General features: G+C 39.5%; 1 protein-coding gene across 1 annotated transcript; it reads left to right on the forward strand.

Annotated features, from left to right (window-relative positions):
- The first annotated feature begins 507 nt into the window (after window positions 1–507).
- On the forward strand, window positions 508–14305 carry dnajb4 (DnaJ heat shock protein family (Hsp40) member B4). The gene is made up of 3 exons (XM_057857468.1): window positions 508–993; window positions 6076–6671; window positions 10618–14305. Exons 1-3 carry the CDS (start codon window positions 783–785, stop codon window positions 10846–10848), a joined length of 1038 nt encoding a protein of 345 aa, XP_057713451.1. The 5' UTR covers window positions 508–782; the 3' UTR covers window positions 10849–14305.

Here is a 14305-nt window from a genome sequence, read left to right on the forward strand (position 1 = left end):
TTTTTGCTTTTGACCAAGAATGGAGACTGTTTTCCGTCCATATATATAAAGATATCAGGGATTTAAGCATTTATTCATAAGAATTTTCAACGAAAAAAGCTCTTTGTCTGTGATTCCACTCGTTCAGCTTTGACGGCCACGCTAACAATGCAGGCCCCCTATTAATCGGCCCCGCGGACTGTGTCCCGTCAATATCATTATGAAGTCTATGCAGAAAAATAAGAATACAGGTCAAATTTTGAGTTCGGCAACAATTATGTTTTTTTATGTAATTAATAGGCTATAAAAAGGAAAAATGCTAACATTTTTTGGGGGAATCAAAACAATTGGGTTGGCGTGGACACCCCCTAGTAGTTAAAAATAAAAATGACATGCTATAAGAAAAAGACCGCAATTTAAAATATCATAATTTAGGACGCTTTCGATTAATTTTATACAGTAAAATTCCCCCAGCATAACCTCCACGTCACGAATTTACTCTTTGCCGCTTTATACAGAACCCGGAAGTGGAAGTAGCCGATTACGTGCGTCTAGCTTGACGATGAAAGCCACAGAGGGAGGAAGATGCCAGTCTATTTAAAGGGTCACCCGGCACTAACCACGAAGGAATAAATAATAATAACAACAACGGGAGCAGCAGTAGAAGCAAATTAGCCTCCACGGATAATGAATCACCATTTCGGTGAACGCTAGTCGAGCCCCGCGAACAGAATCGGCTCCGTTTTTTCCTCCCTCTGCTCTTTTTTCATCACCATTAAGGCTTCGGGACCAACGGGGGGAAAATGGGCAAAGATTACTATAAAACGCTGGGCATCAGTAAAGGAGCCACCGAGGAGGATATTAAGAAAGCGTACAAAAAGCAGGCATTGAAATGGCATCCGGATAAAAACAAGTCCGCGGCAGCCGAGGAGAAATTCAAGGAGATCGCGGAGGCTTACGAGGTCCTCAGCGACCCCAAAAAAAGGGACATTTATGACCAACATGGAGAAGAAGGTAACACTGGCAAAATTCTGTGATGTTCGGTATCGATACTGACATATTATATTGTTAAATAATAAGGGGGATGTTGATAAAATTATTTATTATTTGGCTTTCCCACAGTTCACCCAATTTACATGAGTCAAATTTATATATCATAGCACGAAATACTTTGTCATATTTGCAGTGGCGCCTCCAGAAATTTTTCATAGGGGTGGCCAGATGGGGTCACTTAAAATCTTGGGGTGGCCAAAACTAAAAGCCATAATTTCAGGTTTTCATTATATTACTGCAGTAAAAAGGTCAGGGGGAAACTATCAGAAAGGCTTAAGGACACAGCTACTGATATACTTTGGTGTATTGTGTAATATTTGATATTACTAATGATTTAATGTGCATAGTCCATAACTGTCCAGTCAACATTTTGAGTTCCACAACAATTCTGTTTTATTGTGTTATGTATATATTAGGCATAAGGTGTACATTTGACTAGGGCTGTCAAACGATTAAAATTTTTAATTGAGTTAATCACAGCTTAAAAATTAATTAATCGTAATTAATCGCAATTCAAACCATCTCGAAAATATGCCATATATTTCTGTAAATTATTGTTGGAATGGAAAGATAAGACGGATATATACATTCAACATACTGTACATAAGTACTGTATTTGTTTATTATAACAATAAATCCACCAGATGGCATTAACATTATTAACATTATTTCTGTGAAAGGGATCCACAGGTAGAAAGACTTGTAATTCTTAAATGATAAATGTGAGTTTGTATATTGTGACTAAATATTGCCATCTAGTGTATTTGTTGAGTTTTCAGTAAATGATACTGTAGCGACTTAACTGTTTTGCCCAAATGCATGATGGGAAGTGGTGCAACCATGACTGTGTTTGGTGGCTGCAAATGCTATATCTTCTCTGCGTTGTGTACTACAGGGTGTTAAGAAATAGAGATCAACTCCTGTCATTCTTCCCCACGTCAATATTTATACTTGCTGTGGGAGAGATGACAAAGCTTTTACCAATTAAAAGCTAGGCCCCAATGAATGCTTGTATCTACTCCACTCACTTGACACTGCCTCTTATCTCTGTATATAAATAAAACGACGCCATTGTAGGCTGTTTGTGGCAATGCGTGAATGAGTCGTGCCGCGAATGCGTTAATTGCGATAAATATTTTCACTTGATTAATTTTTTTTTAAAAATTACCGCCCGTTAACGCGATAAATTTGACAGCCCTACATTTAACAAAACAAAATAAATGCCTTCATTTGGGATGAAATGCATAACTGATGCTACAACAATTTAACGATTTACTGGCAAGCGGGGTGGCCAGTGGGGTGGCCAACCAATTTATAAGGGTGGCCGTGGCCACCCCCTGGTGGCGCCACTGTATATTTGTCGATCAGTTTTTACTTATTTATGGCGGTTGACGACAATACATTTAGACTGGGACGTCTGACAGTGTACATTTCAGACAAATACAGTATAACCAAAGTAAATTTTACCGAACCCTACGAATTTCACATGTGCATTCACGGAACTCTTCAGAATTGGATAAAAAAAAGGAATTAAAAAATTGTAAACCTTATTCTAAACTTAAGCTATAAAGCTAATAACTGAGCGAATTCTTCTTCAGATTTTGTCCCATTTTGAAAGTATGTTTTAAAATATGTCAGAATTTGAATCCAGGCTGACTGCTGTTGTACTTCCTCATACCTTGTGCGAGTCGACCTTCCACTAAGCAAACCAGTTTCTCATCTCATTAGATAGAGGGCTAGCAATTGAAAGAAATTGAATATAGCCTGTAAATTGGTGGATTTAGCCAATGTACGAAAATAGGTCCCTTCGCCGAATCCCTTAAACTTACTAACCGAGCCCCTGGGGTCGATCGAACCCAGGTCAAGAACCTCTGGTTTAAAACTATCAGCAGAGGTGGGTAGAGTAGCCAAAAATTTTACCCAAGTCAGAGTAGCATTTCTTCAAAATACAGTAATATTTCTCAAGTAAAAGTAGTCATCCAAAAAATGTACTCAAATACAGGTAAAAAAGTATCCGGTGAAAAGAATACTCAAGTCATAGACTTCATAATGATATTGACGGGACACGGGGCGCGGGGCCGATTAATAGGGGGCCTGCATTGTTGGCGTGGCAGTCAAAGCTGACCGAGTGAAATCACAGACAAACAGCTTTATTTTGTTGTAAATTCTTGTGAATAAATGCTTAAATCCCTGAATTCTTTATAGACAGGGATGCAAAACAGTCTCGATTCTTGGTTAAAAGCAAAAAAATGTGACGTTAGCATTTATTTTACGTAAATATGTCGACGTACGATGCTAGTCCGTCAGTCAATGTGGGGGCCGCCATATATAAACAGAGCTTTTCCAGTGAAAATTATTGTTAATAAATGCTTAAATCCCTGAATTCTTTATAAATATGGACGTAAAACAGTCTTGATACTTGGTTAAAGGCAAAAAAAAAAAAACGTGCAGTTAACATTTATTTCACGTAAATATGTCGATGTACGATGCTAGTCTGTCAGTCAATGTGGCGGCCGCCATATGTAAACCGCTTTTCCGGTGAAATTTCTATTGAATGAATGCCTAAATCCCTGAATTCTTTATAGATATGGACGTTAAGTTAGCATTTATTTTATGTAAATATGTCGAAGTACGATGTTAGTCTGTTAGTCAATGTGGCGGGTGCCATATGTAAACAGCTTTTCCAGTGAAAATTTTTCTGAAAAAATGCATAAATCCCTGAATTCTTTATAGATATGAACGTGAAACAGTCTCGATTCTTTGTTAAAAGAGTTAAAAACCGGGCAGTTTGCATTTATTTTATGTAAATATGTCAAAGAATGATGCTAGTCTGTTAGCCATTGTGGCAGCCCCCTTATCACAACAAAGAGCTTTTTACGTTGAAAATTCTCATGAATAAATGCTTAAATCCACGAATTCTTTATAGATATGAATGTAAAACAGTCTCAATTTTTTGTTAAAAGAGCGAAAAACCGGGCAGTTAGCATTTATTTTATGTAAAAATGTCGAAGAATGATGCTCTTCCGTTGCGGTTAATTTCTCCCATTGATTTTTTTCACAACGTTTCAAAATGCATGCATGGTGTGAAAAATATAATTACCTTGAATCATTGAACAAATCAATCCTGAGACAATCCTTCCTGTTTTTATGCGGTACAGCCTTTGTACTTTTTAAATCTAAATCTGGCGTTGGATCGCTGAATGCGGTGACTAACTACGACCGACTGCGAATAACTGAAGTGGACTGTAGGACGGCCCCCTACTTGAAGGCGTTGTGCAGTGGCTGACGGATGTCACCCGTCAATACAATTATGAAGTCTATGCTCAAGTAATGAGTAACATTTTGAGTAACAGCTCATTTTTAAACAATGGTATTTTTTTGTCTCAGCACAAATTATACGAACTGTTGTTATAATGACACTGTACAATAAACCATTATATAACCACATTTAGCCAAAGAAATAAAAAACAAAAAACAAAAAATCATTAAATTAAAGAGAGAAAAAAAACAGCAATGAAGCATTGTTCGTCCAAAGCGCATGAGTGCCCTGCCCTCTAGTGGAGAAAATAGTTTCTAGTTTGAGTAGTGAATACTGTAGTTCCTTCATAGTTACTATTATGAAATTTAAAGGATCATATCTCCAGTTTTCCGTGGTCAATCAGTGCCAAGTAAAGTCTGGGAGAGTTTTAAATCTGCGATATCGATTCAAGATGAGGGCAGCGCTCTATGTCAAATACTTCATTTGTTACGGTGCTTTAAAGACGCTTGATTGAAAAGACTTGCGTGATCAAAGAGCAGCAAGCTTGCGTCTGATTGGTGTAATGGAGTCATGTGATTATTGTTGTGACGCCTCATTGGTGAAACTGGTAGAGCCATTGTTGGTAAATATAACGACTAGTGTAGCCCAAAGTAGCGGACTAAGGCTAGGTTCATATTTATACTACAGGTCTTAATGCACAAATCCTATTTTTTGCCATATCTGTTTTTTTTTTTAGCGTGCCCGTTCAGACTGCCTTTGTCCATTGAGACCGTTCAGGTATCACACATGCGCACTAATTCGCAGTCCGAGATGCGCTCAGCAAAGAGACCCACATGCGCAGAAGCATCAAAACAAATTACACATGCTAGCTGTATGTCATTCCAGAGTGATCAGATTTTGATTTCCAAAAAGAGGACACAAATAACAGACATTAATTATCCCCGTTTAGTCTTATATTCAAAGTTTATATGGACTTATAGAACGCATACACGCACACACGAGCCTTGACGTGTGTGCGTGAAGTGACGTGGGTGCGTCAATTTGCCCCGACTCGACCATGTGTGCAATTATGAAATATTGCTCATTCGGCGCACAGAATGAAAATCGAAAATTGTTAGGCTTAATCTTTTCTTCATTTTTTTAATGACTGTGGTCAAGCCCACTTCGTGCTTAAAAGCAGAGTTCAAGCTAGGCGCTAATGCCTGCATGGCTGCCGTCCTCCGTGCCTCTTGCTCTTTGCTGACGTAATTGCTGCATGAATTCCGATTTGGGAGTCTTGACAGTTCACACCGAAAAAATTTCTGAAAAAATGTGGCCCAGATCGGATTTGAACCACATACGAAAGTGACTCAGATCGGATTTGAAAGGGTCCACTTCTATGCGACTTGTCCCCTTCAGACCGTCAAGTTAATACCTGACTCGAGTCGGAAAAACACGAAAAAATCGGATTCATGCATTAAGACCTGTAGTATGAACCTAGCCTAAGAGTAGTGTTTCTTTTTCATAAATCTACTCAAGTCAAACTAAAAAGTAAAGCTTTAGTAAAACTATTCTTAGAAGTACATTTTTCTCAAAAAGTTACTCAAGTAAATGTAATGGAGTAAATGTGCTCAAAATAGATTGTACTTCTTGTGCTGCAATGGAAGCCTATATAACAATGAGCGCCCTATAAAGGGATAATGGAAATTATATTGATACAAAATAAGCAACGGTGAACGACGCCTCAAAAATGCAAATCCATCTGGAGTTTGATGCTAGTTCGTCTGATTTGTCGGATCCTTCAGGTCTCAAGGGAGGAAGTGGCCCACCTGGCGACGGCCAAGCCAACAACTTCACATACACCTTCCACGGAGACCCCCACGCCACCTTTGCCACCTTCTTCGGCGGCGCCAACCCCTTCGAGATGTTCTTCGGGCGCAAGGCGGGAAACGGGCGTGATGATGAAGACATGGAAGTGGACGGAAACGACCCCTTCGGCTCTTTCACTAGCTTCAACCTGAACGGATTCCCCCGGGACGCACACTGCGGACCGGGAGGGCAGCAGCAACAGCAGCAGCGCCGCAAGCAGGACCCGGCCATCGTCCACGAGCTTAGGGTCTCCCTGGAGGAGGTCTTTCACGGCTGCACCAAGCGGATGAAGATCTCCCGCAAACGTATGAATCCCGACGGCAGGACCATGCGCACGGAGGACAAGATCCTCGCTATTGAGATCAAGCGAGGCTGGAAGGAGGGCACCAAGATTACCTTCCCTCGCGAGGGTGACGAGTCGCCTAATACCATCCCGGCGGACATTGTGTTTGTCATCAAGGACAAGCCGCATCCGCACTTCAGACGGGAGGGTTCCAACATTGTTTATCCAGTCCGGGTCAGCTTACGGCAGGTGAGAGGCACTTTTAGGTTTAAACTGACTGACCGTGGGAGAAAACAGCACAGTATTGACACATGTGTCATCTCTAGATCACTATTACTTAACTGTAGAACAAAATTTCAATACCTTGATTAGTGACCTATCACAAAGAACAGCAACAATCCCCGTTTTTGTATTTATTGCACGTCAAATCCCAATCTCAAATTAACTGATACCGAGACAAAGTACCAAAATCTTGATTTGTTTTTATCCTCAAAGTTTAGTACCAATACACAAAAAGAATCATGACCAAATATCTGGTATTTCCTCTTTTATAGAATCAGAATCATTTTTACGGCTGAGCATGTTAGAAACACATACCGTATAGACTCGTATATAAGTCGCTCCGGCAGATACAGTGTATCACAAAAGTGAGTACACCCCTCGCATTTCTGCAGATATTTAACTATATCTTTTCATGACACAACACTAACAAAATGATACTTTGACACAATGAAAAGTAGTCTGTGTGCAGCTTATATAATAGAGTTTATTTATTTTCCCCTCAAAATAAAGCCATTAATATCTAAACCCCTGGCAACAAAAGTGAGTACACCCCCTAGAAACTACGTACATCCCTAAATGTCCAAATTAGTACTGCTTGTCATTTTCCCTCCAAAATGTCGTGTGACTCGTTCGTTACAGGAGTGCTGTCAGCATTGCTGCAGAGATTTAAGATGGTGGGGGGGTCAGCCTGTTAGTGTGCAGACCACACGCCGCACTCTACATCAAATTGGTTTGCATGGCTGTCACCCTAGGACAGGGGTGGGCAAACTATTCCACAAAGGCCCGCAGTGGGTGCGGTTTTTTTTGTTCATACCCATCATGAGGACAGCCTTTCACCAATCTGGTTTCGTACAAGTGCAATCAGTTGATTGCCGTCAGGTGCTTCTTGTTTCCACTGAAACCTCATTGGTTAAACTGTCTGTGCTGAATCAGTTGGAACAAAGACCAGGACCCACTGCGGCCCCCGAGGACCGGTTTGCCCACCCCTGCCCTAGGAGAAAGCCTCTTCTGAAGAGGGTACACAAGAAAGCCCGCAAATAGTTTGCTGAAGACATGTCAACAAAGCACATGGATTACTGGAACCATGTCCTATGGCACAGGTGTCAAACCGATTCCAGAAAGGGGCTAGTGGGTGCTGGATTTTGTTCCAACCGATAACGCGCAGAGAGTTTAACCAATGAACTTCCTGCTGAAACAAGCAGCACCTGACAAAGTTTAACAGATTACACATTTAAAAGATCTAATTGGTGAAAAGGTGTCCTCTTCATTGGTTGGAAAGCAAACCTGCACCCACTGGAATCGGTTTGACACCTGTGTCCTTTGGTCTGATGAGACGGGCGGGCTTTCTTGTGTACCGTCTTCAGAAGAGGCTTCCTCCTGGGGTGAAAGCCATGCACACCAATTTGATGTAGAGTGCGGCGTATGGTCTGAGCACTAACAGGCTGACCCCACACCTCTTCAATCTCTGAAGCAATGCTGACAGCACTCCTGTCACAAGTCACATGACGTTTTTGAGGGAAAATGACAAGCAGTACTCAATTTGGACATTTAGGGATGTACGTAGTTTCTATGCGGTGTACTCACTTTTGTTGCCAGGGGTTTAGAAATTAATGGCTATATTTTGAGTTATTTTGAGGGGAAAATAAATTAACTGTATACTAAAAGCTGCACACAGACTACTTTTCATTGTGTCAAAGTGTCATTTTGTCAGTGTTGTCCCATGAAGATATACTTAAATATCTGCAGAAATGCGAGGCGTGTACTCACTTTTGTGATACACTGTATAGGTCATTCTGGCAGATAGGTGGCACCCAGTTTGTGGTTAAAAAAGTAGGTATTTTAGGTTGACCCCCATATACGTCTCATCACAATATGGGAGATTGTTGGGGCAAATTTTTGAACCAATTTTTGATAAAAATATGACTGAAACTAGTCAAACTTGCTAGATTCATTACTCATTTACTGTACTTTTAGTTAGTAACAACTTATATACATAATAACAACTACAGTCGTGAAAAAATTAGGACACCCAGTTAGATATTTAGTTTTTTATGAAGAAATATTCACATTTCAATGTCTGATCTTTTTTTTCTTTATCTCTGGAAAAGAAAGTGATTTAATTGCAGGTAAACAACCAAAATTTACATTGTTATACTTGTAAACCAAATATATCAACAAAAATGCATTTGGCGGAAAACAGTCAGGTGACTTGAAGTTCCGCTCTGAGACCCCCAATTTGACCAAATTTCTAAATTGTCCTATATGCATGTGTGATACATCATTGGAAAGCTGTAAAATCTCTATTTTCTGGGGGGTGAAAAATTTTGAACAGGAGGGCATTTAAAAAAACAACATTTTTTTTTAAACATTAAAACCCAAACTGGAGGCGAGAGTACGAGAGAGCAGAATTAAAGATGCCATGATTTTAAGGAGATATTATCGCGTACTTACCTTGTTTCGATCCAAAAACTCCATGTTGCATGTATTACTGAGTATCAAGACACAGATGTGAATGGCCACAGCTGGATTTTGGGGGGATTTTATGGGTGAAACATGGTAATATAACAAGGGAACAAGGGTTGAGATGCAGAAATCACAGACATCAAGGAGTGGTTGAGATGTTCTTTTTCATATATTTGCCATTTTAAAGGTTTTTTTTTTTCAAATTTTTTAAAATTTGGATCAATTATTTATCATCTAACATATCGGGGAAAATGCGACAGTAACAAAAAATACAATTAATCGATAGTTATGAGGTAAATATCCGTGCCTTTTTTACAGACGCCGTTTTTTTTCATTGTGACGTAATTTGTTCAAAAGTTTAAAATATGGGAGTGAATAATTTTTTAATTTAAACTAAATATTAGTCATCAATTAATGATTGTAAGCTAAAAATGAGAGACATTTCGAATAATAAATATAATTACTTACCTTCTTTTTATAGCTGGATTGAAACAAAGTGGTTGCGCGACTAAAATGCACAAATTAAAAATAGTTCGGGGGCTTATTGAGCCATGAATCTGCTATTACAGCATATAAACATATTGTTCTATCAAACACAACAGTTCTTTTGGCTTAAAATACAGCACTTTATTTTAAAGAGGGGTGCAAGAGCAGAAACGGCTTTTTCAGCCTTGTCAGTGTTTTCCGTCATATTTTAACTGAGGAAAAAGTTAGGACACCTTACCACCTAATAGCTAGTGTTACCCCCTTTTGCTGCAATAACTTTAGTGAGAAACATTTTTGTAGCTATCTATCAGTCTTTGACATCGATCTGAAGAAAGTTTGCCCCTCAGCTGTGAGGTGTTTGAGGGGTTTCTTGCATGCACAGCCCATTTTAAGTCACCACACAGCATCTCAATGGGATTAAGATCTGGGCTATGATGCTAACATAATCCTATTATTTATCAAGTATTTTGTGGCGCATCCATTTTTTTTCTCCCTGGAATGTATCGACGGTTACAGCAATATCCCGTCTTTGCTGGGTTCTGCGTGAAACGCGCAGGCGGATATATGCCCTGGTGGAAATTTGTCACTCGACCTGAACGATGAGCGGCAGCGCTAATAATAACTTTATGTGCGGGAAAATGTCACCATGGGAAAGACGGAGTGTGATTAAACGCTGTTTAAATATTTGTTTCGACTGCTCTGAATGAATCACATCTAGAGAGAGAGAGACCGAGATTCTTATCCGTGCAGCGAGTAGGAGGAATGGTAAAAAATAAAATACATGGTAGCATCGTGTTCACGAGTGGGCGTACGGAGGTGCAGGTGCTATTTGTCAATGCTGATGAGACACATTACGAACACTAAGTGCATCAGTACTATGCTCATTGAGAAGGACAGGAAACTACCTTAGAGGTATTTTCCCTGACACGCAAGGCCCTAACTTTTTCAGTTTTTCTCTCCACAGTCATTGTGCGGATGCTCGGTGACCGTGTCAACCATTGACGGCAACACGTGCAACATGAAGATCACCGATGTGGTGAAGCCAGGCATGAGGAAGACTGTGGCGGGCCAGGGCCTGCCCTTCCCCAAAAACCCCGAGCAGAGAGGAGACCTCGTGGTGGAATTTGATGTGAACTTTCCGGAAACGTTGCCCGGCAACGCCAAGGATGTCCTGAAGCGTCATTTACCCACTTAGTGATGACCCACAGCTCACAAATGCCAGGATTAATGTGCAATTTCTATTTTTGACCTTTTGCTTTTTATTTTTGCCTCTTTTTATAAATCCCGAGCATGCAGCAAAGTGGATGGAAGACTGGACCTTTTATCTTGACGGGCCTCTCTACCCGCTAATCCCTCGCTTTAAATTGTGCCATAAATGTCCCGTGACATGTGCCAAATGAGCCCCAAGTTTGAAATACATGTGCTTGTATTTTAAAATAAATGTTTCAATATGATCGAAAGAATTTAGCCAATGGTTCCATGTTATGTGATATCACCATTTGGGGGAGAATCGCGTTTTTGCCAAGCAGCTAAAATGGGAGTCAACAACATTCAACACTCAAAGGCATTTCGACCTAGTTTACAAAGAAACGTACAGCGATTCCTCGCTACTTCACGCTTCAAACTTTTGCGCTTGGATTTTTTTCCAATGAAAAAATAAATATATAAATAAATTAGTGCTGCAACGATTAATCGATTAACTCGAGTATTCGATTAGGAAAAAAATATTCGAATTCAATTTTGTTGCCTATAGTATTCTTTAATCAAAGTGGCCTTGTAATGGTTTATTTTGAAAGTGTTTACATTTAGTTTATTGATTAGGGTGGATACATTGCCCTCTGGTCTGCCTCATTTCACAATGCTGGATCCAACTGCTCCAAGTTAAGACCAACGTAAGCTAAGTTTTTGTTTGGGCTAATATTTTTTAATGTATTCGTAATTTAGTTTATATGTATATTTAGCCGTTTTTTAATTTTTTTTTGTGGGAATATGAGTTTTTTAGGAGCATTGGGGAAAAAAGTTAGCATTTTATAGCATTTAAGCTAGCGGACTTTTGTTGTGTAAGTTAGCCAATTGTTCTTTTGTTGTACACAGGTCCTCATTTATTTATGTTTAATACCATTTGAGGCTCAGCGCAGGTATTATAATTTTTCATGTTCCTTATCCGATTACTCGATTATTCGAACTAACTAGTTCATCGATTAATCGACTACTAAAATAATCGATAGCTGCAGCCCTAAAATAAATACAGATGAGCTGTCCCGAGCCAATCACATAGTCTCACTCTCCCTCCTGCTGCTCTTTGTTGGTCATGCAGTGCACTGGAGTTGCTTATTAAAGTTCACGATGTTTAATGTTTGATCTTGCCACAGATGCTTGGAAGCTGAAGCTTCAAAGCGTCGCATGCGTCAATCATCTTAACTTGTTAAACAGTTGCTGTGACAACTCATTGTGTGTAAGTGAGAGTAGCTTGAGCGAATTTGGGTAGACTTACTCAGTGAAGCATTTGATAAAGACAAGCTTTTTCTACTTTATTCTTGTTTAAAAATAATTCGGTGGGACAGTAACATGTTTAAAACCTATCGTAATTATTACATTTGAAGTACTTGAAAACCATTTATTAAAATACTTTGGGGAAAAAAAGTGAATTTTTATAGAGTCATGGACGAAATTATTGGCACTCCTGGAATTTTTCCAGACATTAACACAATTACAAATGTTTTCAGTATAAATGTGTTTAATTTTTGGATTTGGATTGGAAAAACACAAAAACACTGAAGAGAAAAGCATAATTTACATAATTTTACACAGAATGCAAAAAAGGGACTGAAAAAAATTGTTGGCACCCTCAACTCAATATTTAGAAGAAATAACAGAAAGCTATCACTTTCTATCCATCAACAAGTTTCATGCACCTCTCAGATGGAATTTCGGACCACTCTTCTTTAGCAAACTGTTCCAGGTCTCTCAGATTTGAAGGGTACCTTCTTGCAACAGCCAGTTTGAGATCTTTCCATCATAGGTGTTTAAAGGGATTAGGATACGGACACATCTATGGCCACCTCAGAATTCTCCATCGCTTTCTCTCCAACCATTTCTTGGTGCTATTTGAGGTATGTTTTGGGTCATTGACCTGTTGGATCACCCATGACCGCTGACACAGACCCAGTTTTCTGACACTACATCCTACATTGCGGCCAAAAACATTTTGATAGTCTCCAGATTTCATGACTCCTTGCACACTGTCAAGGCAAGCAGCTCTCAGCTGTTGCTTTCCAGCTGCCAACACCTTATATCTACCCAGCAGGGGATGCTACATCTCTCAACATCACTCAAATTGGGGGAGTGAGCTCTCAGCGGGCTCACTGCATCAATGTGGAGACAGAAAGGCCTCATTTGTTTTTAGCTAAAGTACATTTTCTATCAATATGTATTTTTACACCAACACACACACAGTCTGATGAATGAATGGCGAAATGTACACCAGTTTCACCAAGTGACATGAAATTCAATCCATTTGGACTGGGAGGGTTGCTAGCTATCAGACACAATTTTTTTCTAGCAAATGAATACAGACATGAACCAGAGAAAGAAAGTTCTTACTTTTAATTTTGCTATGTGTACGATGTGGAAGATATCGTAAAATCAAATAAATGTTTATATATATAAATACATCTATAATAAAACAAGCCTCTTCTGAAGAGGGTACACAAGAAAGCCCGCAAAGTTTGCTAAAGACATGTCAACAAAACACATGGATTACTGGAACCATGTCCTATGGTTGGATGAGACGGGCGGGCTTTCTTGTGTACCGTCTTCAGATGAGGCTTCCTCCTTGGGTGACAGCCATGCACTCCAATTTGATGTATAGTGTGGCGTATGGTCTGAGCACTAACAGGCCCGACCCCCTACCTCTTTAATCTCTGCAGCAATGCTGACAGCACTCCTGTAACAAGTCACATGACATTTTAGAGGGAAAATGACAAGCAGTACTCAATTTGGACATTTAGGGATGTTCGTAGTTTCTAAGGGGTGTACTCACTTTTGTTGCCAGGGGTTTAGATATTATTGGCTATATTTTGAATTAAGGTATTTTGAGGGGAAAGTAAATTAACTCTATTATGTAAGCTGCACACAGACTACTTTTCATTGTGTCAAAGTGTCATTTTGTCAGTGTTGTCCCATGAAAAGATGTACTTAAATATCTGCAGAAATGTGAGGGGTGTACTCACTTTTGTGATACACTGTAATTTGCTGGATGATACTTAAGGACATCTGTGTGTACGACAGGATAAAAAAAAGTCTTTAATAGCATTATTATGTGAATTAGAATCTTATTTTGAGACGCTTCAACTATATACAACAATTTGGCAAAGCGCAGATGACGACAAATTAGTCTTTCGATCCGCAATTTAGCCACGCCTACCATTATAGGGCTTTAGCGTCCCCAACAGGAGGATGACGTTGGCAGGGTCATGGTTTCATTTGATTTAGAATTCAGTGCATTGATGGGGAATTTTTCAGAACGAGGAAAATGCAACGAAGAGAGCCGCAAAATGTCATTGTTTCAGTCTCTCCATTCCAATATTTTTACATGATATTCTTTTTAGTAGTATTTTTCCCCAATTGCCAAATAGATGGTATGGTCATGA

Source organism: Corythoichthys intestinalis, chromosome 14 (assembly GCF_030265065.1).
Source record: "Corythoichthys intestinalis isolate RoL2023-P3 chromosome 14, ASM3026506v1, whole genome shotgun sequence".
Taxonomy (NCBI): domain Eukaryota; kingdom Metazoa; phylum Chordata; class Actinopteri; order Syngnathiformes; family Syngnathidae; genus Corythoichthys; species Corythoichthys intestinalis.

Excerpts from the sequence above, each read along its gene's own strand:
- dnajb4 (XM_057857468.1), top strand. The coding sequence starts at position 783 with ATGGGCAAAGATTACTATAAAACGCTGGGCATCAGTAAAGGAGCCACC. Across the intron at positions 994-6,075 it reads TGACCAACATGGAGAAGAAG|GTCTCAAGGGAGGAAGTGGC; the intron begins GTAACACTGGCA and ends CGGATCCTTCAG. Across the intron at positions 6,672-10,617 it reads TCCGGGTCAGCTTACGGCAG|TCATTGTGCGGATGCTCGGT; the intron begins GTGAGAGGCACT and ends TTCTCTCCACAG.